The sequence below is a fragment of the Opisthocomus hoazin genome, chromosome 7, assembly GCF_030867145.1.
Source record: "Opisthocomus hoazin isolate bOpiHoa1 chromosome 7, bOpiHoa1.hap1, whole genome shotgun sequence".
Taxonomy (NCBI): Eukaryota; Metazoa; Chordata; class Aves; order Opisthocomiformes; family Opisthocomidae; genus Opisthocomus; species Opisthocomus hoazin.
The window spans coordinates 1,663,824-1,685,680 of record NC_134420.1 but is presented as its reverse complement, the minus strand read 5'-3'; the positions used below and the strand labels follow the sequence as shown (position 1 = coordinate 1,685,680).

Below are 21,857 nucleotides of genomic sequence, written 5' to 3'. Positions count from 1 at the left end.
TCTCTAATGAGTTTTGATTTGAAGGAACGCAGAAAGCAAAACCTACCAAAGAAAAAAGAGTTTTTGAGAGTCTGTGTAAGTCCTTTCCCTCAGATACCTAGCAGGTTTTGGACCCCAGCTGCAAAAATGTATCCTGAGAAGGAGAAAAGACACCCAGACAAATTCACAATTGAGTTTATGGACTTGAGGCTTGGCTGGGGCAGATCTTTCACGTTTGGAAAGCAGCTGGTCCACATGGGTTCACAGCAGTGCACAGCTCACGCCAAGGACGCTCATAAGCTGGGCTTGAAGTTTCCTTTCATTCCACCAAGATCTACACAATTTCAACACTGCCTTGATGAGCCCTGAAATGCTCAAAGGGGAAAAAAAACCAAAATGCTAAGGCATGAAATGAATCATTTTGTGGCATTAGCACGTGGCGCGTCATCTGGTGCTCGTCACCACGGCCAGTCCCCTGGATCGGCGTGGGATTGCTCACTGTGCGTCCCAGCCTGCAGGATTCTGGAAAGAAATACCAGAATGAAATTGGAAACAACATTTCTTTTTGAGAAATGAAAAGCCAGTTATGGGGTTGAAGTGTTTTTTTTTCTTTCTTTTCCAGATCATTTATAGCTACCTTAGTGCTTTTATTTAGCGTAGGAGCTGTTGAGTCTGGGCATGATTTAGCTGAATGATGTCATCTACAGGTGTAGACTTCTTCATCTGACCCTGTTGCCAGGTACTCTAGGAAGCAACACGTCCCACTCCAAAATGAACATCCTAAATAGCTTATCTGAATAGTGCATAAAAGTTTCCATTTCTCCCCCTTGATGGTACAGATTGAGTCACTCCCTGGACCCAGAAAAAGTGGCGTCTATTGTCTACACCCTGATGATCCCCATGCTGAGCCCCCTGATCCACAGCCTGAGGAACACGGAGGTGAAGGACACTCTGGGGAGACTCCTAGGAAGAGTTCTTGTTTCATCCCGCATTCGGACTGGTGGAAACATATAATGCAAATAACTTTAATGTTCTTGAGAATGCATCTTTCTTCTGCAGCTACAGTGGTGAAAACAGTGAGCTTGTAACATGGAGAGCCATGGAAGCTCTGCAAATTCTTTTTCTGGGGCGCAGTGAGTAACTCAGGGGCCACATTTGGTTCAATGCAAAGGCCGTGCTGAATAGCTGAGCTACACACTTCAGGGACCGAGTCCTTAAGGAAACGCGGAGCAAGGCGATGGATAAATGTCCCCAGCCACACGCCACGGGCGGTGCTGGGAGAGACAAGGAAATACCCGCTTGTGCGGCCCTGTGAGATGAGCTGCTGTGGGGATGTCACACAAGACAGCGCCATCACACTTTCATTTTCATGATCTCTAAACTTGTGATCATGTCAGCGCTTGCTGGAGAAGACCATGAGTAAGTATTTCTGGGCACAAAGGGCCCACAAGGATAAGGTAACATGGATAGCCAAGAAGATCAATCATCAAGGAGATTCGTTTTTCTTTTCTTTGTCTTTCCATCTCTCTGCCCATCCCTTGTGTTACCTGGTGGTGAATGTTAGAATCAACATACAAGGCCAGACAAGAAAATCATCAAGCCCATTGCAACACCTCTGAGAAGCAGCCAGCACCAGGGGCACCTGGAGAGGACCTTCACAAACCTGGTTGGGGCACAGGGAAAGTTGCAAGGAAGCAGCAGGACACAGCTCATGTTCTGGTCTCCTTATGGAAGAGTCTATCGCTTTCACTTGCTACGAAAGAGCTTAAATGATTAGTTTTTAGACTGACATTGTCAGGTGAGAAGAATTCCACCTTCTGTAGATGCAAGTGTGCCTGCACTCAGGTGGAGTCTCCTTCTCTGGAGATATTCAAACCCCGCCTGGACAAGGTCCTGTGCAGCCTGCTCTGGGTGACCCTGCTTCGGCAGGGGGGGTTGGACTGGATGACCCACAGAGGTTCCTTCCAACCCCTGACACTCTGTGATTCTGTGATTCTGTGAATGACTGCTGCTTTCAGTAACGTGCCTAAAAATGGAGATCGTCCCAGATATGCACATTTGTCATCATGACTTTTAGGGCATACATCTAACCATTCAATGTTTGCTCATGCAAAAGAGAAAACTCAGTGAGACAGTGCTTTTACTGATACGACTCATGAGAATGGATCGAATGAAACTGTTGGTTCGTACCAGGTGGCGAATCTACACGCTTTTGTCTTCAACGGGTATCTCCAGTTTCTCCATACCTACTTCAAATTAGGGAGTCTCATTCATTTGTTGCTTTTCACAATAGATGCAGGAGGATGCAACGCAGGAGCATAAGCTCTTCCGATCCTGAAGTGCTTCCTGGTGAACAGGAGATGTCACTGTGCAGACAGACCTCCTCTCCTTCCCACCTCTCCCCATATAAAGTTTTACTTCAACTGAAAAGAAAAAAAAACAACCAATAAAGCTCTTTTTATTATTTTTACTATTAAGACTGTTGGGAGGAGGGATTAGGTAGTCTGAAGTAGATTCATCTTCTTCAAATTTAGGTAAATAAAAGTTGAGTGATTAAATCGGAGTTCCTTGTCTCCGTTTGTGATCAGTAAAGGTATGTTTCTATTATTCTAGGTTTTGTTCAGACAAGAAGTGCAGTTTAAAGAGTTGAAGTTTGAAGATATTTCTCCCCTGGCCATGTACTTGTTTGTATCACAGGCTGGTGTCAGGCTGCATGAGATGGGTTCCTGTTGGATGAAGGCAAACTGAAAATGGGCTTGAGGGGGGCACCTAATGCAGTTTGACCTCCAGTAGATGTTCAGATCCCCGGACCAGAAGAAATTTAATACCGAGAAAACTATCCTGAAATGCATATACCATAGACATCCGGGTCCATGGTACCAGTCCTTTTGATGTTCAGACCTGCTGCTGTTGCACCACATCCATCCTAACCACCTGTCCTGTGATGTGGTCAAGCATCCTCTTGTTCCCACATACTATAGAGGGCATCTGGCTGACTATCTCGTAATTAGACAATGAATTTTTCAGATGTTGAGAGTCAGGCGAACCCATTCCCATGCTTGTTCTCCAGTCCCAGATTCGAAATGGTAGGAAAATTGCATTTATGAAAACCAGTTAGATGTGGAGGATATATGTAGTGTACTTCAACTTGTCTCCCAGTTTAAGAATTAAAAAAGACACAAGCAAATCTATCCCAAGGCAATTAATGAGAAGAAATTGAAGTTGTGAGGTGTCCTTGAGGAGGAGAAGTGCAACGAGTTTCCCCAACTCTTTCTGCTAGGGGGTCAAAAGAAGGCAGGGCCAAATCACCCCATTAGCAAGAACCAAGGGAACCACCTTCTCTGCACATATCATGAGGACAAGGATGTCTCTTTCTTTAATGAGAGTGTATGACCAAGCTTGTATCAGCACAGAAAGCCCTCCAGCGGGCCCTCCAGCAGGCCTGAGCTCCAGGCTCTCTCCATACAGGTGTTTACAGCTATTTCCACCGCCAATGAAGCTGCTCCGCTTCCCAAAGCAAGAATTGCTCCCTTCCAAGAGTCATCAGCTTAACAAGATCTTCTGGGGTTTACCAAGAAAGTTTCCTAATCACTATGAAGGCTTCTCAGAGGGCTTGTAGTCAACTTACTTCATTCTCCTTAACAAGCCATGAGAGACTAATTAGCAGGAGTTAACAAGAAAGAAACTTTCTTCCTTGTTAATGACAAAGTGCACTTCTAAAGCACCTTGCTTGTCAGCTAGTCCAGGCCATGCAGCCAAGGAGTTGGAGGGTCAGTGTGTTAGTGTGTGACTGTATTCAGGACATTTGTGTGGGCCTGAATGAATGGGGAGTGATGCTCCTCCAGGTTTATCCCATTAAAGTACCCGCCCCTAATCCCTGAGGTTAAATTCCCACCTTCAGGCTAAGGTCCTGCTTCCTTGGTGGGATGGTGTGGTGACCTAGCAGCGCCCTGAGCTCCTTGCTGAGGAGGTATGGTGGTGTGCTTGGTGGGAGCACTGGTTGTGGTAGGAGCTGCTTCTGTTCTAGTCTGTGGTCTCCTTGGGATCACTTCTATATGTTTCTACCCCGTATTTGTTCCAGGTTGGCACTCTTTTCTCTCCTGTTGGCCTATGGGGTTACCTATACTATAGTGGCTAAAGTTTGTTAGTTCTTCCCCTGTATCTCATGGTTTATTTTAGAGGGGAAATCACACAATTGCTCAAAACTAAGCAAAAGCAATTCACAGTAATATGACTAAAAGAAGCTCAGAATGCCAGGATAGGGAGCAGGTACCTGGCTCCTGGGTAATTTTACCTTTACTCAAAGGAGAAGCCAGATGGTAGCTCTCTGGTTCTTGAGCAAGTTTGCAGGTGATGTGGAAGCTTCTCAAATAAATATAAAAATGCAACTACAGTTGAGGTAAAACAAGTGGCAGAAAAGGCCTGATGAGCATTGCTGCAGCGGGTTGTTGTTCTGAAGCCCAGTGTCTATTGGTAGTACTGGGAGCACTGAGTTACCTGAGTCTCGCGTTCACCAGAAATGTGCCCGTTGTTTGACTTGAAGAGATCTCTGGTCATCATCGTCATGCGGAAAGCGATGGGTGTGCTTTGTTATTGTTGCTCAAGACCATAGTGATAATGCATTCTCAATCTACAAATAGTCAGAAGGGCTTAAATTCTTGAAATTAAAATAATATCAGGCTGTAAACACAAATAAAAGTAGCTCATGCATCCCTGAGGCAGGTCAGTGCATGGCCTGGTCCAAGACGAGTTCATGACCCAGTATTTAGGGATAAGGCAGAGTTTTCCCAATGCATTTGTCACCAGCAGCTCACAGGACAGCACTGCTGCTTTTATACCATAGCAGTACAGAAATGGAAAGTAATGTCTGAGAAGACCTCTCAATTCCTCTGAAGCACTAGAGAAAACGATTTTTGGGATGAACGTTTCTTCTCTATCACTCTCCCCAGCGCACCCTTCACCTCCTTGTTCCTCAGGCTGTAGATGAGGGGGTTCAGCATGGGGGTCACCACAGTGTAAAACACAGAGGCCACTTTGTCAAGGTCCTGGGACCGCCTGGAGCTGGGCCGTGAGTACATGGATGCAGCAGACCCATAGAAGAGGGTCACGGCTGTCAGGTGGGATGCGCAAGTGGAAACAGCTTTGTGTTTGCCTGCGGCCGAACGCATCCTCAGGATGGTGGCAAGGATGTAGATGTAGGAGATGAGGATGGTCAGACTGGTGACAAACAGGTTGAAGCCAACCACGGTGAACATCATAATCTCATTGATGGTGGGGTCCACGCAAGAGATGGCGTAAAGCGGGGGCCCCTCACAGTAGAAGTGGTTGATGATGTTGGAACCACAGAAGGACAGCTGAAGAGCAAACCCCGTGTGGATAGTGGCATTCACGATCCCAGCAAGGTACGAGCCAACTACCAGCAGTGCACAAACCCTGCTGGACATGGAGATGGCGTAGAGCAGTGGTCTGCAGATGGCCACATAGCGGTCGTATGCCATCGCAGCCAAGAGGTAGCACTCAGTGGTGGCAAAGACCGCATAGGAATAAAACTGTATGAGGCATGCAGAGTAAGAAATTACCTTCCTTTCTGTCAGGAGATCTGCGAGCAGTCTGGGGGTGATGGAGGAGGAATAGCAGATGTCCAGGAAGGACAGGCTGCTCAGGAAGAAGTACATGGGGGTGTGAAGCTGGGCATCCGACCTGATTAACACGAGCATCCCCAGATTCCCCAGCAGAGTGATCATGTAGATCACCAAGAAGACCACGAAAAGGACAGCCTGGACGTCCCCGTGCTCTGAGAACCCTGCAAGAACAAATTCAGCGCTGGGGGTGTGGTTTCCTCTGGCCATCATGGTAACGGAGTTGTTCTAGGAAAGCAGAGGTGCAGAGAAACGCAGAGTCAGCGTATTCCTGTTGTTCCCCCAAAAAAACATTAAAGAGGCATTCATTCTTATCAGGAAATATAAATCTCAGAGGCAGGAGCTGCTGAACAACATATTCCATGTTTGTCTCGAAACACATTTTAAAGCAAGTGAAGCGCATGATGGAACTTATATCTAATGGGTTTATTGGTTTGATTAAGTTACTTTGCAAATGGGAAGGGTTATTCTACTTCCTGCAGAAGTTCAGAAGTTAGCTACCCATCAGATCCAGAGAGATAATCACAGTAATTTATTCTAACATTAGGAATCAAAGTCTTCATTTAAAAGAATAAAAAACTCTTGTCTCAGAAAATATAAAAAGTACTGGTGAGAGATAGAGGCACTTTTTAGAGAATTTCCTTTAGGAGTTACAGAACAATTTAAACCAAACCTCTGATTTCTTCCCTTGCTTCCTATGAAATTCTGAAATTAAGTTTGAAACAGGAGATTTAGTGCAAGCACTAACCCCCCTTGAAATATGGTGATCTCCACGTCGTTCTCGTGATGCCACTAAGTGGAGAAAGACAATGGACAGAATTTGTGGAGGTCGGTACCAGTGGAAACCCCAACAATGCTACAGTGCTATTATGAACCAGGGGAGTAAGATGTTAGTAATGCAGTTTAAAAAAAAAAAGATATAAAATTAAGCTTAAAAAGAGATAAAATTAAGCTCCTCTCTTCTTAAAATGGAAGTTAGGAATAGTCACAGAAGTTGCTCACTGAGGGCTTTTGAACAAGATACCAAATTATACCACTGGACAAGACCCTTCTGCATGGGGGAATTTCAACATACGTGCCCTACCTTGATTTGTACGTGAGGCCCACTGAAACCTGGATCGAGTCAAACTGATTTTTATATTTCATTTCAGCATTGAAGTCAGTTGCAGAAACTTTCACCCCCCTCTAAAACAATTTGAAGTTTGCCAAATAACCCAGGTAGTGCTTCCATGCTGTGATGTTCATAGTGTAGTGACTAGCAGACCGTGCACTGTCAGTCCTCTTCGCTTCATGTAACAGCTCTGCGATAAACCAGAACTCAAGGATGGCAAGCTTTTTTTTTGCAAGCATCGTAACATGCCTCAGACCACCAACGCTTTCTAGAACCACTCCAAGCTTGTCCAAGCTGCTGCCCTCTCCAGCCACCGGACAAGAATAATGAATCCCAGTAATCCTGATTAAAATAATCAGCTGGGGTTGAGTGGCTGCTACTCTCTGGCAGTGCCTGTGTATCTTGGTGTTACTCATAGCCTGAGCTAGAAGCTGCCTTGAATTCAGAAAAGCAATTTATAAAGGCCTGGGTTTCGCCTGAGACATCCTGACCTTGGGTGACTGTTTGGTGTGACAGCAGGCTCCTGTCTAAAGTCCTCCTCTTGCAGCAGAGCAACTCTTCATGGCGTTATTCAGGCTGGAACTCACCTGTCTGCTCACATCTCCGGTTGGGTTTTGTCAGGGACTTGTTATCTCCTAGGCCAAAATTTTATCTGAGAAATAAGCCCCGATTTCTCCCAATGTTGGCATTAAAAGCAAGAATGATTTGCCAGGTGTGAAGGGCATCGATACTTGACCAAGCAAAGCCGCGGTTTATAGGCTTCTTTCACTGAAAGACCAAGGGTTTTGCCGCTGCCCTCCCCTCGGTGCCAAGCAGGAAATTTCTCTTGGGAATTGATGACTTTGGAAACAGCTCCTTAAGGAGGAGACATGCGCTGATAAACAAACACAATTAGTTTCAGCAAGTTAAATGGAAGCTTGAGTGTTTTTTCCTGCTTCTTTATATATATATTTAAAGACATTTTTATATATGTAAATTTATGTCTTTGAATATATAATTTATCTCTTGACATCGCAGAGAATTAAAAGAAACCGGTGTAAGGAATAGAGATTCCAGGGCTAGGAGACAGCATTTGCAACACTCCTCCAGAACCTGAGTTATTGGGGAGGAAGGGAAAACTGTTCCGGAACTCCACTGCTGCCGTTTGGTTTAACATTTTCTGGGATATCCAGAGAGTGGGATCCAGGCATCTGTGAAAGTCACGGCCAGGTTTAGGGAGAAAAATTTCTCTTTGCTCTTGAGAAACCAAAATAGTACTAGTACCTGTGATCAGATCTAGGGAATTGTCTCCTATCCATCCATGGAAAATATAAGCCTTTCTTCGGGAAGTTAGTATCTGGCATTAGTGACCTTTACGTCCAAGCGAAAGCATCGCTCAGGCACTGTCTTCATCCATTTTGCTTTTCTGTTCTTTCCAGAAAGCATTTTATGCCTGTTGAGCATCATGCTCAGCTGAATTGTAAATTACTTGTTAAAAGACAGTTTCACTTTCTTGCTCTCGAGAGGAGCGGTTTGAAAGACCTCAAAATGTCAGCGTGGTGAGCTGAAGCTTTCCCCTTATAGAACAGAATATGCTTAATTTAATCAATTCTTTAATTTATGTAAATTTAGTTAATTTATGCTGAAAATAACTCTTCAGACTACGCCCTGGGTGTGACTGCTCTGTACAAAATCCACATTTGCTGTGTAGCTGTGTCAGCCCTTCACTGTCAAGCAGCGAGCAGGGAAAACCATGCATTTTTTTTCCAGGAAAATTCATCTCATCCTGGTGTAGGTGTTTAAAATAGAACAGATGAATCAAAGCCCCCACATGCATGGTTGTCTCCATAAGGGGAACCGACGATGACTAATACAGATGGGAAAGCCTGCAATTAGCTAGGATGACTCCTGGACTGAGATGACTCAACCCCTGAAACATGGAAGCAGAAACTATGAAGAAGCTGCAGCTGGGATGGAAGATAAACTTTGCCTGGATGGAGACACACCAGGAGGAGAGGAGATAGTGGGGGATTTTCAGCCCACACTGAGAGTCTCGGAGCCACCGAACGCGTCGGGCACACTTGAACACAACATATGGGCAGAAACATGGAGGCTTTTTGCGTTGTCAACACCACATGACATCCTGGGGAAAGCCAAGACTGCTCAGACAACGTCTTGAAAGTCTGTTCCTGGACAAGCTGAGCAACTGCTTCTCACAGGGGATAAAACTCCACCTCCCTCCTAGGTGAAAGAGCATGTCAGCATGGTGGCTCTAGGCTGGTAGATGTCCAAGGGGGAAACCCACCCAGGAAAGCAAGACCCCCAGCCCCACAGGTCTGTGTGCAATCTATGAAGCATATTCCCCGTAAAGACTATCCTTGGACAAATCAGAGAAAATAATAAACTGGGTTTATTGTACTAAAGCAAAACCTTGGGCAACTACTTAGAAAAATTGAACACAAAGTTATGAAAGACATGATCTCTCCCCAACATGTTGTCTTTATTTAGCTTGTCCCCTTCTGCTCTTAGCCACCTCTTTCAGGCCACGGAATTTAATATTGCCCTAAATCCTCTTTGGTGAAAAGTATCAACCGTGCATGTTCTAGTGCTGCTTAAAAAACACGTAAGTGTTTTCAGGATTGTCTGTCTTTCCTGCTTTTTTTCCTTCTTTCAGGTGTTGTATTTACAGGTGATTTATTTTTCAAGCGATCCCAACGCGGAGTTAATTCGTAATTCAAAGTCTGCAGTGTTCAGCATGAGGTAGAGCATGAACATCTCACCAGACGTGCAGAAATGTATGGTGCACTTCTTTTGTCAGGTGTCAGCCTTCTTTCTTCTGTTCACTCTGCTGTGGCAGGTAGTATCTGCTTTGGTTTGGGTAGAGCAGGACCTGTGGAAATACATGCAAGAGAGGAGCTTGTTCATAGTTCTTCTGAGGGTGCTCTTCACCTCCCTGTTCCTCAGGCTGTAGATGAAAGGGTTGAGCATGGGGATCACCACAGTGTAGAAGACGGAGGCTGTTTTCCTTTGATCTTCTGCGTGCCTGGAAAAGGGATGGAAATACAAGAAGGCTGCAGAGCCATAGAAGAGGGCAACAGCCATGAGGTGGGATGTGCAGGTGGAGAAGGCTTTGTGCCTGCCCTCTGCAGAGCGGGTGCTCCAGGTGGTGAGCAAGATGCAGGCATAGGAGACGATGATGGCCAAGACCGAGGTTGTTATGATGAAACCAATGCACACATCCATCACCATCTTGTTGAGCCAGGTGTTGGAGCATGAGAGTAGCAGGAGTGGTGGGATTTCACAGTAGAAATGATTGACAAGGTTTGGGCCACAGAAAGAGAGTCGGAGGAGAGCGCCGGTGTGCATGAGGGCGTTCAGGCTCCCAGCAGCGTAGGAGCCCACCACCAGCTGGACACAGACCCCATGGGACATAGCAGCGAAGTAGTGCAGAGGCTCACGGATGGCCACATAGCGATCGTATGCCATGACGGCCAGAAGGATGGCTTCTGTGGTGCCGAATACAGCAAAGAAGAAAAACTGTGTGATGCAGCCATTGAAAGAAATTATATTTCTCTCTGTGAGGAGGCCCACCAGGAGCTTTGGCGTGATGGATGAGGAATAGCAGATATCCAGGAAAGAGAGGTGGCTGAGGAAGAAGTACATGGGCACGTGAAGCTGAGAGTTGGTCTTGATGAGGATGATCATCCCCAGGTTCCCCACTAGCGTGGTGATGTAGATGAGTAAAAAAATTGCAAAGAGCAGCTCCTGCAAGTTGGTGAAGCCCAAGAGGACAAACTCGGTCACGCTCGAGTGGTTTCCCCCACCCATTCTGCTGGCACCAGCACCAAGGAGACAGAGAAACACGGGAAGAGGTTAAATAATTTCTCCCAGCTCACAGGAACCTGTAATGCCTAGTTAGCGCAGGATTTGGTGTTTCCTGGGTGAATGTATCCACTTCTGAGAAAAATATGATAGTTCTCCTCAGTGGGTGGGTTGAAGAGCCTGAATAATAAATTGAAAAATAATATCTTGACAAAAAAATAGCCCATAGTTCACATATGGAAAAGAATCTTAAAGCTCTGGCTGGCTCATTATGGAAAGAACTGGTCTTGCAAAAGAATCATGCAAATTATGTCTTCTCGTGAACATCCAAATTCTTTCCAATATGTGGGCATCTTTGGGAGGATTTCTTTCTGTTTGTTGGGGGGGTGTTCTTATTTAGGGACAAGTAAATACAACAATATTGTGCCTTCATTTGCCACATTAATTAGTGTTGCATTAAATAGATAACGGACCACACTGGAGTGATTTTCTGTCTCTGTGGTGACACGGTACGAGACCAGCATACCTGATTGCAATTTGCTCTGTGTAGTTTCCAGGGGAAACCACCCCCTTCTGATCTGAATTATACCGGCACGTTGTCTTCCTTGTACCTCTTGGGTCCGCTAATATCAGGTATTTTTATCTAAAATTGAATTAGGAATTAAGATTCAGACGTACTGGAGTACGTGTTTTTTTTCCTTCAGGAAGGACCTTTATAACTTTGATATTTCTTGACGAAGAGGTTCCTGCTTCTTCAGGGAGTAGACGTGCTTATTAAGGAAGTCCTTCCCCATCCACCAAAAAATTCTTTCAAAACCTTTCAAAATTTCACCCTTTCTCTGGTCAATGGCACCTCAAGTCACTCTCAGCAAGATACTCACTGGTCCTTGGACTGAAGGTGAGACACAAGCTCCATCGGTCTTTCCAAAACCATGAGGGTTTCCCTATCACATCCTCTAACATGGCCGGAAGATTTAAGTTTTACCCCGTTCCCACAGGGCAAATTACCAAAGGGTCTCTGGGCACCTGAAAGCAGAGTGAGCGTTCCCCAAAGAGCCTGGGACAAACACCGACGTCTCTCTGAGGTTTCGGGGATGAGATGCCCAAGGCACGTCGGAAACAATGCCTGCAGAGCCTCAGAAATCTGACTTGTAGTGAGGAGTGGAACATGAGGCAACCCAATTTTTGCTGAAGACTTGAAATTGAAAGATTTTATTATCCAGGAACGTGGGAGAGGAAAAAAAAATGCTAACTCTAAGTAATGGATTACTTTAAGGAAATTATTGCTTTATATTTGCAATGGTCAGATGAACTATCTTGTGTACTACGTATTTCCATAGAGCAGATATGGATATATTAAAGAAAAATTGGATTGAATGCAGATATCAATTTGCCATTGTGTCACCATTTTCTTTTTTGAGATAACTTGTAATTTTCCATTTATCCTTGAAGATGTTCCTACACCGTTGCTTCCCAGGAGGCAGAGTCTCCGAGCAGGTCCTAGGAGCAGCATTTGCAGGGACGCAGCTCTCTGAAAGCCCGTCTCCAGGGGAAGGATGTGTCACCCACGCACACGTCGGGACGGCGAACTCCGACTTGGGTAGCTCTCTTCTCAACATTTGCCATTAATGCCTGAATTTCAGTCAGTATTTTTCTCCTGCTGCCCATCTGCTGGTCACACACCTTGGTGTTCAGTATCACTATAATTTTACCTGGTGTATTTTTCTTCCTCTGTTCTTATTCACAGCCAAAAAAAAAGATGATTGCTGCTTGTCTTAGCCACTCGAGATGGCCTTAAAATGCGTGGTGCCTGCGTGAGAAATGAGTATGACTCTTTCTTTCCTTCTCACTTCCCTCTTTCCGTCAGCCTTACTGCCTGTTTTCTAGCAGCAGTGAGACAACCGTTTCTTCAGGATGATTCCTCTTCTCTCTCACCCTTCTAGAAACAGCTTTTACTTCCCCATTCCTCAGGCTGTCGGTCAGGGGTTTATTGCAGAAAGTCACTTGACCTTCTGCCATTGCTCTTTTTGGGGTGCTGGTGGGCATCTTGGCTGCAAGGTCATGTTTACTGTTCAGCTTCAACTTGGTGGCCACCACAACCCCCATGTTCTCCACTGCCAAGCTGCTCTCCAGTCTGTCCTGGCACCTGGTGGAATTCTTCCCCACGGCCAGGACTCAGCGTGTTCCCCTTCTGAAATTTGTGTCATTCCTATCTGCCTGTTTTGGACAAAAATGTCCCTCTGAAAAGCCATTTTGCATTGTGTGCTTCGAAATTAAAATACCCCCAGGATGGATGTGTGCAAGCTGGAAAGCAGAATGCTTACCCACTACAGCTGAGGACAAAACTCAGTTTTCTGCTGTATCAGATGTGTAATTCCCAAATCTGTAATATCTGATGCCCAAGGGGAGTGCCAGAAAATGTCTTTACTGCTGAGGTTTCAACCTTTGACAGCCAAACCCATTTTCACCATTTTTCCATCCTTGTTTCCTCCCCAGATGACAGTACAGGGGCATCACACTGTGGTGACAGAGTTTGCTCTTGTGGGATTTACCCACTGTCCAGAGCTGCTGGTCCTCCTTCTCGTGGGGTTCCTCGTGATGTACATTATCAACCTAGAAGGTGATATCAAGTCTAGAAGAAATGCGAGGTACCAAAATGTGGATGAACCCAGCACCGAGGAAGGTTTGCAGTTTTGGAAGAAAAGAAATGAAAGTGAAAGTACTAAATACAGACCAAAACTGAAGAACTGCTCCTATCACTGAGACAACTTTATTCACCCTGCCCCACCCAGAGATGTAAAGCCAAGGATGCTCATTGCCCTTTCAAGGCGATCACTGTGCAGAGCTCCTCCCGTAGCACTCCCTCCTGCTTCTGCTACAAAATTTCCCTGATTTATTCAATCACGAGGAACTGGAAGCCATGAGACATGAAATGAATTGCCAGAGGAAATGCTCTTCTGTTTATTTTTAAAGCTGATTAATGAAGGGTGGACACTAAGCTTATGAGTAGTCCAGCCACCAGCAGATGAAGCACGCTCCATGAGATGCTGAATGTGGTCCACAAGCCCTAAACTCCTACAGCTGCACATGGGAGCTCCTGTGCAGGCAAGAGAGAAAACAGGAGAAAGCAGAAGTAAACAAGCAAATATTTAGAATTAATCTGTCTATATTTTGTTACTGAGGAAAAAAATAAGACTAGCTTTTTTATTTTCTTCTTTAACAAAACAAACGGTTGGCTGTTTCACCACAAACCACAGGCGAATGCTGCTGCCAAGAATATTGGGAAGTGAGATGGTGGGTGCTCATGAAACGAAAAGAAACCGAAAGCGTGGCTTGTGCCTTGTAGAAACGAGGAGTTGATTGCAGACAGGGTTATGCAAAATTGCTCTAACATCTTTAAATGTGTTCAGGAGACCCAACTGCGGTTGTCTACACCCACCCCGGTTGGGGGGAAGGAGGCAACTGCTGTTTCCCATTGCCAAGATCTCACACATTGGGTGGCCATCCCCTTGTCCCCACTAATTTCCTGCTTTGCCTTGGGTGGTATTGATGTAACTGAGTGTAGCCATCTTGTAGACATCTCAAACACACACACTGTATCTAACAACATCCGAACCAGCCATTCTCAGCACCACTGCTAGTCTGTATAGTGTAGAACATCATCCATCCTGTCTCAGATATCCGTGGTTTCTGCCTTTCTCTGCGGTGTCTGCCCTAGGTGCACGTGCTGGCACTGCAGGTGCCTAAAGCCAGCTGAGATCAGTCCTGGCCCATGTGTCTCTCTCTCCTTGCTCAACCCAACCTTCCCCTTTTCACTTTCCCCCTTGCTCAAGAAATGTGAAAAATACAAACTTCTCTTTCTTGGGTTCCGAATGTCTTTCCAAGCCGTGAATAGTGGTAGAGGCAGACACGGAGAGGAACTCACCGGTGTTTGGATAGGGTCTCCTTGCTTTCTCCACCAGGACTTCAGGAGGGTTTTTTACTCCAGGGCAGTAACTGTGTCTAAAATGAGCCATTATACTCTTCCCCCAAGTCTCTTTTGAAAATGAGAGCTACCTTGGCCATCGATTTTGAAGGGACTAAGGCCAAACCAAGACTCTCCCTTTCATTTCTGTATTAAGGGAAACCAAAGGTAGCTTGGTTTCCACCTAGTCCGGTGGGTTGTGCTCCAGGTTCCTGGTTTCTTCCCATACATCTGGATGGCAGGTGATGGAGAGGAGTCACCACCCCAGTGCAGGATTTATATGTTTGTAAGCCCAGGTCTGCAGCTCCTTTTTCATCAAAGGAAAAAAACCCCACATTTCTCTGTTTCTGTGCCTTTTTTACCCACCAGCTAGAGGACATCTCCAGAATGGGATTCATTTCACCATCTTTTAGATTTAGGTCATATTAAGACCCAAATCTGAGGATCTGTCATCACCTATTTGTGAGCCAAAGACTTGTTATAGTGAACATGACTCCGGCCAGTACAATCAGCAGAGTTTATCGATCTCTTCAGCTGACAAAACGTGGGTGTCTACCTTGCAGTGAGCCACACCTGCCCCCACTGATGGACTTGACCAAATCTTCCTTGGTCATACAGGGAGCCCACGTACCCAGTGAATGTGTAGAGGTGACCTGGTGTTTATTTAAAGTTAAAAAGAGATCAGTCATTCCCCTAAAGATATTTGAGGTGATTTCCAACTGTAATCACGAAGTGTTTAAACAAGGGGAGGTGGCTCCTACCCCTGCAATAGCGGTGTTTGCTCGGCTCTGTTTCAAACAGATTTAATTAGGATTAAGGCAGTTAATTCAGGCTTGCCTAAAAGCACAAGCCTAGCTGGCTCCAGCTAAACTCTGAGATGTGGTGTGTGCCTTCTGCAGGGGAGCCAGAGGACAATTTCAGATACAAGACCCCAAACACACACTGTTTTGATTGCCTCATATCTGCTTTCTTAAACAAATTCCTGTTGGAAAGTCATTTGCATCTGGAATCCTGGAGCATTTAACATGACAGATGAGCTAAAACACCTTTCTGAGGGTGTAGCTGCAGCAGCTCCTGCCCTTTCAGAGGAGAGGAGCTCCAAGGCAGCGTGAACGCAAGACGAGGCGCGAGCCATCAACCACATCGCGGCCCGTTCATCACGACCCTCCAGGAAAGGGGATTGCAATGCTGGGTGCTCCTTCTCCCCCCCCATAACTGTCCTCCTGGAGCCCCGCAGGGTGCTTCCCACCACTCTCCTGGTCGGACGCCAACCCCGCAGAAGTCAGCAAGGGCCGTTAGACACACCTAGCTGGATGGTTGCCCCAAACACAGCGAGCCCTGCTCGTACAACGAGCAAAACACTTTCGGTTTTGAGAGTGCCAGCTCCAGTGGAAAGCCACAACGAGCAGAGCAATAGTGCTGTAGCCACGGACTTGTGTTTTGAAGTCACGAAGAGTCTGAGTTCCCGTTTAAACACCAGGTGATGGTGAAGGCAAGACCAGGTGGACACCAAGTCATTGAATGTTGTTGTATTTTGCATATTGCCAAAGAATGGCTGAAGGTCACTGCAGCAAGAATAGATGCTCTGGGACTGTAAATAAAACATCAAAAAGAATCTTGAGTCTTTTATTTAAAGAAAAAGGTGGCAATCTTCCCTGCACCTAAACTGAATGGCATCTAGAGGGTGACAGTCACAGAGGAGCAGAAGTGTGGGAGACTCACAGAATCCCAGAATGTTCAGGGTTGGAAGGGACCTCTGGGGATCCCCCAGTCCAACCCCCTGCCGAAGCAGGGTCACCCAGAGCAGGCTGCATAGCACCGCGTCCAGGTGGGGCTTGAATATCTCCAAAGAAGGAGACTCCACAACATCCCTGGGCAGCCTGGGCCAGGGCTCCGTCACCCTCAGAGGGAAGAAGTTCTTCCTCATGTTCAGACAGAACTTCCTCTGCTCCAGTTTGTGCCCGTTGCCCCTTGTCCTGTCACTGGGCACCACTGGAAGGAGTCTGGCCGCTTCCTCCTGACACCCACCCTTGTACAGAGCAGTCCCAGCTCCAGAGTAGGTCCTGACAAACACGCCTGGAGACACGCAAGATGATAAAGAGAGGTGAACCTTGCTCGCTGTGGCTGCATCCAGGCTCTTGTCGGGTCGTCTGCATGTGATGTGAAATAACGATGGCTAAGCGCAGTGCTGTAACCCATTTCAGGCACAAAGAAATTAATATCACCGTGTTCTTTCTGACTTGATGCACCAGCAAGTGCTCCGTGCACTTCATATTTAAGAGGAGGGTAAATCTGAGACTTTCTATCATGAATTTGCAGCCTGGGAAGTTCCAGTTAAAAAAAAAAAAAAAAGGGAGAAAAAAACCTCCATGAAGGTGGTCAAATCCTGAAAAAGGGGCCAGGGAGGGTGTGAAACCTTGGGTGGTCCCCAAGGCTCAGTGGGACAATGGGGTCTGAGATGTCCCTGGTAGGTGCAGGTGGTTGTGCTGGAGACCTCCGGGGGTCCCTGCCACAGGAAAGCCATCTCAGCCCCTCCTGGGCAGGGCGTCCCCGACAGCAGCACAGCCGATAAGGGAGGAACAGGAGCACAGACAGCCCGGGAGGACATTTGCCCCAGGCTGACAGTGCTAGCCGGGCAGCCAACCATCAGCTGGGTTAAAGAACAACCAGGGCATTATCAAGAAGATTTGGGAGTAAAAAAGGATTTGGCTGATTGACCCCGGGTGCCTTTAGCTGTGTGTCGTTAACAAATCAGCCAACCGCTTTGATCCTGGCTTGATTTAACCCAACTGTGCAGCTTCTCCCTCAAACCCCGGTCACTGTGTGTCTCTAGGACAGCACTCAGGCATTGCTCCAGATTTCACCATGGTCCTTGCAGAGGCTGCAGCCTCTACAGGCTGAGGTAATACACAAATTGGTATATTTTTGTTTTTTCCATGTATGCAATGTTTGTCCACCACCCAGCAGCTCTTTCCACAGGAGAGGCATCAGGGGATGGCAGCAGCCCAGGCTGGCATGGGCTGTAGGATATCGGGTCTGAAGGAGGAGGCTGCTGAGCAACACCACAGCTCCTGTGATCTGTTGTGGTCTGGGTGCCATGGAGATCATGGCTTTTATTGCTGTCAGCAGGGTGATGGAAAGCAAAGGTGTGGAATGGAGGACAGGGACTGCTTGATAGCATCTGCTTTTGGGGAGGTTTACCACTGCTGCCTCTTAAAAGGCTTTCAGGGTGCCTTCATTCACAATGAAGGTCACCCCTATACCGTATTTAACTTAAATTTTTAGCTGACTAAAATTAAATGAGGTGTATTATGCTGCTCATCATTTAGTGAGGTTTGAGTGTGAAAAAGAAAAATATTTCCTGGGTAGCATGCCAGTTATTTGCTGTCAGGTCTATTTTTCTTGCTAGGTGTTGGCATCCTGACGCTAGTTATTGTGGCCCTTAATGACTTTACAACCCTGTTTTGAAATGGAATAGTAGAATCCACCTCCTGTTTATTCTGGCTTGCTAAGCACAAGGGAGAGCAATGCATAACACAGCTCACAATCTGAGCCTGACCAGCTGCACAAATTTTTGCCATGTTCTTCTGGTTTGCTCTGGACTGATGGGTGGGACTGAATAATGGTCGAGGGCAAAGCCTTCCAGGAGGAGTAGTGCGTGCTTACAGTTCTCTACCTGTGTCTTCATTAGGTTAAATAAACTACTAAATATAATTATCATGATTTGGAGAACTGAGTGAAATTATTAGCATCCTGAACCAGCTGAGGATATTGAATCTGCCAGTGCAGCTCCTAAGTCAAAGTGCAGAAGACCCCAAAAGTGTTATCAATCTGAGATATTTAATCAAGAACCAAGAACATCACCCACATCTCCATTCTCTCCAGCCATAAATTTACAACATTCAAGGTCATTTTACTTTTGTGAGTCTCCTCAAAGCCTCCTTCACCTCCTTATTCCTCAGGCTGTAGATCAAGGGGTTCAGCATGGGAGTCACCACGCTGTAGAGCACTGCAGCCCATTTATCATCTTCTCTTGAGCTGCCTGAACTGGGCTTTAAGTACATAAAAAGTGACGTCCCATAGAAGATGCTCACAGTCATGAGGTGTGAGGTGCAGGTGGAGAAGGCTTTGCGCTTGCCCTCTGCTGAACTGATCCTCAGGATGGCAGAGATGATGGCCACGTAGGAGACCAGGACAATCAGGCTGCTGGATGCACCAAATAATGCTAAAATTCTTAGGATAATGTGGCTGAGGGTGGTGTCGGAGGTTGAGAGCGATATCAGAGGGGAAATGTCACAGAAGAACAGGTCGATGACGTTGGAGCTGCAGAAGGATGAACTGGACATGCTGATAGTCTGTCCTATGCCGTTGGTCAACCCCATGAGATATGACCCAGTCACCAGCTGGAAACAGCATTTTGGGGACATGATAAGGGGATACACCAGGGGATGGCAGATGGCCACGTAACGGTCACATGCCATCATAGCCAGCAGGAAGCATTCGGTTATCCCAAAGAGATCAAAAATGAACACCTGAGCCACACACCCAGCATAAGCAATGCCCTTCTTCTCTGCTAGAAAGTCAACCAACATCTTGGGGGTGATGGTGGTGGAAGAGCAGAGGTCTACAAAAGCCAAGTTACCCAAGAAATAATACATGGGGGAGTGGAGCTGGGGGCTAGCCCTGATTAATGCGATCATCCCAAGGTTCCCCAGGATGGTGATAAGATAGATGAGCAGAAACAGCAGAAAGAGGGTGACCTGAGTGACTGGGTCCTCTGTGAACCCCGTTAAGATGAACTCGGTCGCTGGGGTGCAATTGCTTTCTGCCATTAGTTGGATGTGTGCTTTCTGTGTGAACTCCTGGTTGGAAGTTTCTTCTACAACAGGCGGGTATCTCCCAGGCAAAAACCTCTCCAGAGGGACCTGCTCGGAGACAATCATACGAGACCAAAAGGAAGAGCTTTGGCACAGAAACAGCTTGCCAAAAGTCATATCACAGCGTGGGTAAAACAAACGAGGTGCTGCAGAAGCAAAGCTTTGCCCAAGCTGTAAAATCCCACAGCGCAGCGTGGTGTGTGGTCCTCTAGCTTGCTTCTGGATGTTAAGCAATGACCTTCACGAAAAGCTATAGGAGGTTACACGCCTGAGTAGCTTTACCTTAGTGCTGTATTTCATACCCCGTGTTTACATCCAGCCTCTGGGATCATCCAGCTCAACCTGAAACCCAGAGAACTGATCATTCATCATCTCTTTGGCGCTTGCCAACCACCCACTTCCTCCCTCTTTCCTGGGGCTTCTTCCTGACTACGAAACCTCACACAGAGGTTTGCGTTGGTTTGCCTTCCCTCCTGATGCACAGTTTTAGCTAGAAAAGCTTTTCCTGGGTCTTTAGCCTGTTCCTAGAGTCTTCAGATGGAAAAAGGGCAACCCCCAAAGCTGAGCAATCTCTCCTTGAAAATATCTGGTGGAAAAATAATCACCTTTTGGACTTGCCTCACCTCAGCAACAGTAAGCTCCCTAAATGTTCCTTACAGGAAAGCTTCTGGTCCTCACCCAGGAGCCCTTGGTGGTCAATGAGGAGAGGAAGTATCCTGAGCATGCTCTCCAACGGGGCCATCTCCAGACCTCCCTTCTCAGCAGTTGTGTGGTGAGGACACAGGACAGCCAGCTCCCTGGTTTTGCTGGAAAGTTCAGAGTATTGTGAAGAACTGCAGCCCAGGATGCTGCAGGTAGGTCATGAGATGAAGATAGGAGCTGTTTCTTTTTTGCAAGAGAAAACTACTGGAGATGGATGGCTCAGCATGCATGGTCCTTGCTCGTGAGTCTGGTAGTGGAGTTCCAGCTTGAGTTAATGGACTATGACCCTCACATCTTGGCACTATCTCTGCTTCCCTGCTGATGCTCTTGGCGTTGGATGCGAAGCGGCGTGTGCCTGAAGCTCTGCAGGGGAGCTTGAAAATAAACCCCTGTCAGCAAACACCCTCACTATTTCACGTAATTCGGGGATTTGGGGACTGAGGATCTCTTTGAGCCTCAGGAGAGTGACAAAGCCCAAAGCAGGTCATTATCTTTTCTCTGCACTTCTTAGTTTGGAGAAGAAGCATACCCAGAGGAGGTGACCTCAGCTGGAGTGAACAACAGGGCTTTGGGCTCTCTTCAGCACAAACCACAGAACAACCCCCCCCATTTTCACGTCCACTTTTTGGACATTTCAGAGACAGGAGCAGCTCCACAAGTGCCGTGTTTGACCTTGCTAGGGAGCTGAGGGACACCTCGGTGATGGGACATGGTCCTGCGGGGGCTGAGCCAGGGCTGGTAATGGGGACCACCAGCAGTCCCAGGCACTGTAGACAGTGAACCACCTTTCTATCCATCTTAAATTCCTTGTTTGCAAACCATAGCTCACAAGTTTGGCTGCAAGGAGCCAACAGAAGATCATGGTGACCTGGCTAAAGTTGAGGTAAATTCCATCCGCTGTTCTCCTGTTCATCCACACAGCCATCACCTCATCACCCAAGGCACTCAGGTAGGTCAAGCTTGACTTGTCCTCGGTACATCCACACTGGGTACTCAGTGTCACTCTCCTGTCCTTTCTCTGCCTGGAGAGGGCTTCCAGGGGGATTTGCTTCTTAGTCCCGCTGGGGACTGGGGCAGCCTGCAGTCCTTGTGACCTCCATCTTGGTGATGACATTTACCTTCTTCCACCCATCAGACTGGAAACGCGCCGGCCGGAAGGGCAAAGGAGAGCCTGAGGGAGACGTGCCCAAAACTGAGAGGAATGTGATGGGAAGGATCAGATGAGGACCATGAAGAAGAACTGGAAGGGGGAGCAAGAGGGGGAAAGGGCATTCTGCAGAGGTGAAGGAAAGCTCTAGGGCTGACCCTGTCTCCGGTGGCTCTGATGGGGGTTCCCAAGCCCAACAGGAGATGTGGTGAACCTCTTCTTGCAGCTTTCTCACACCCAGCAAAGGTGAGTGCCAAGGGCAGCAGAAACCGCTGTGGGATCAGGTCTTCCTCGTGTTCAGCTGGAGCTTCCTCTGCTTCAGTTTGTGCCCGTTGCCCCTTGTCCTGTCGCTGGGCACCACTGGAAAGAGTCTGGCCCCGTCCTCCTGACACCCACCCTGCAGATATTTATCAGCATTTCTAAGGTCCCCTCGCAGCCTTCTCTTCTCCAAGCTGGACAAGCCCAGCTCCCTCAGCCTCTCCTCGCAGGAGAGATGCTCCAGTCCCCTCCTCATCCTCGTAGCCCTGCACTGGGCTCTCTCCATACAAAGCAGGGTTGGTTAGACATCACCTCAGACGCCAAGAACTGGTGTTTTACAGACCTGGAGCCAGAGCTGCCCTTCCCTGACGGTGCAGAG

General features: G+C 47.0%; 3 protein-coding genes across 3 annotated transcripts; all 3 read right to left on the bottom strand.

Moving 5' to 3' along the window:
- Positions 1 to 4,859: 4,859 nt before the first annotated feature.
- LOC104334314 (olfactory receptor 5AR1) lies at positions 4,860 to 5,876 on the bottom strand. The gene has a single exon (XM_009939918.2). The coding sequence runs from the start codon at positions 5,829 to 5,831 to the stop codon at positions 4,860 to 4,862; it is 972 nt and encodes a 323-aa protein (XP_009938220.2). The 5' UTR covers positions 5,832 to 5,876.
- Positions 5,877 to 9,522: 3,646 nt separating this feature from the next.
- On the bottom strand, positions 9,523 to 10,536 carry LOC104334312 (olfactory receptor 5AR1). Its single transcript, XM_009939917.2, has one exon. It carries the CDS (start codon positions 10,534 to 10,536, stop codon positions 9,523 to 9,525), a length of 1,014 nt encoding a protein of 337 aa, XP_009938219.2.
- A 7,866-nt stretch (positions 10,537 to 18,402) lies between these two features.
- Positions 18,403 to 19,392, bottom strand: LOC104334307 (olfactory receptor-like protein COR4). Its single transcript, XM_009939912.2, has one exon. It carries the CDS (start codon positions 19,324 to 19,326, stop codon positions 18,403 to 18,405), a length of 924 nt encoding a protein of 307 aa, XP_009938214.2. The 5' UTR covers positions 19,327 to 19,392.
- Positions 19,393 to 21,857: the final 2,465 nt, after the last annotated feature.

Bases quoted from the DNA above. Each gene is read 5' to 3' on its own strand.
- LOC104334314 (XM_009939918.2), bottom strand. From the start codon at position 5,831: ATGATGGCCAGAGGAAACCACACCCCCAGCGCTGAATTTGTTCTTGCA.
- LOC104334312 (XM_009939917.2), bottom strand. From the start codon at position 10,536: ATGGGTGGGGGAAACCACTCGAGCGTGACCGAGTTTGTCCTCTTGGGC.
- LOC104334307 (XM_009939912.2), bottom strand. From the start codon at position 19,326: ATGGCAGAAAGCAATTGCACCCCAGCGACCGAGTTCATCTTAACGGGG.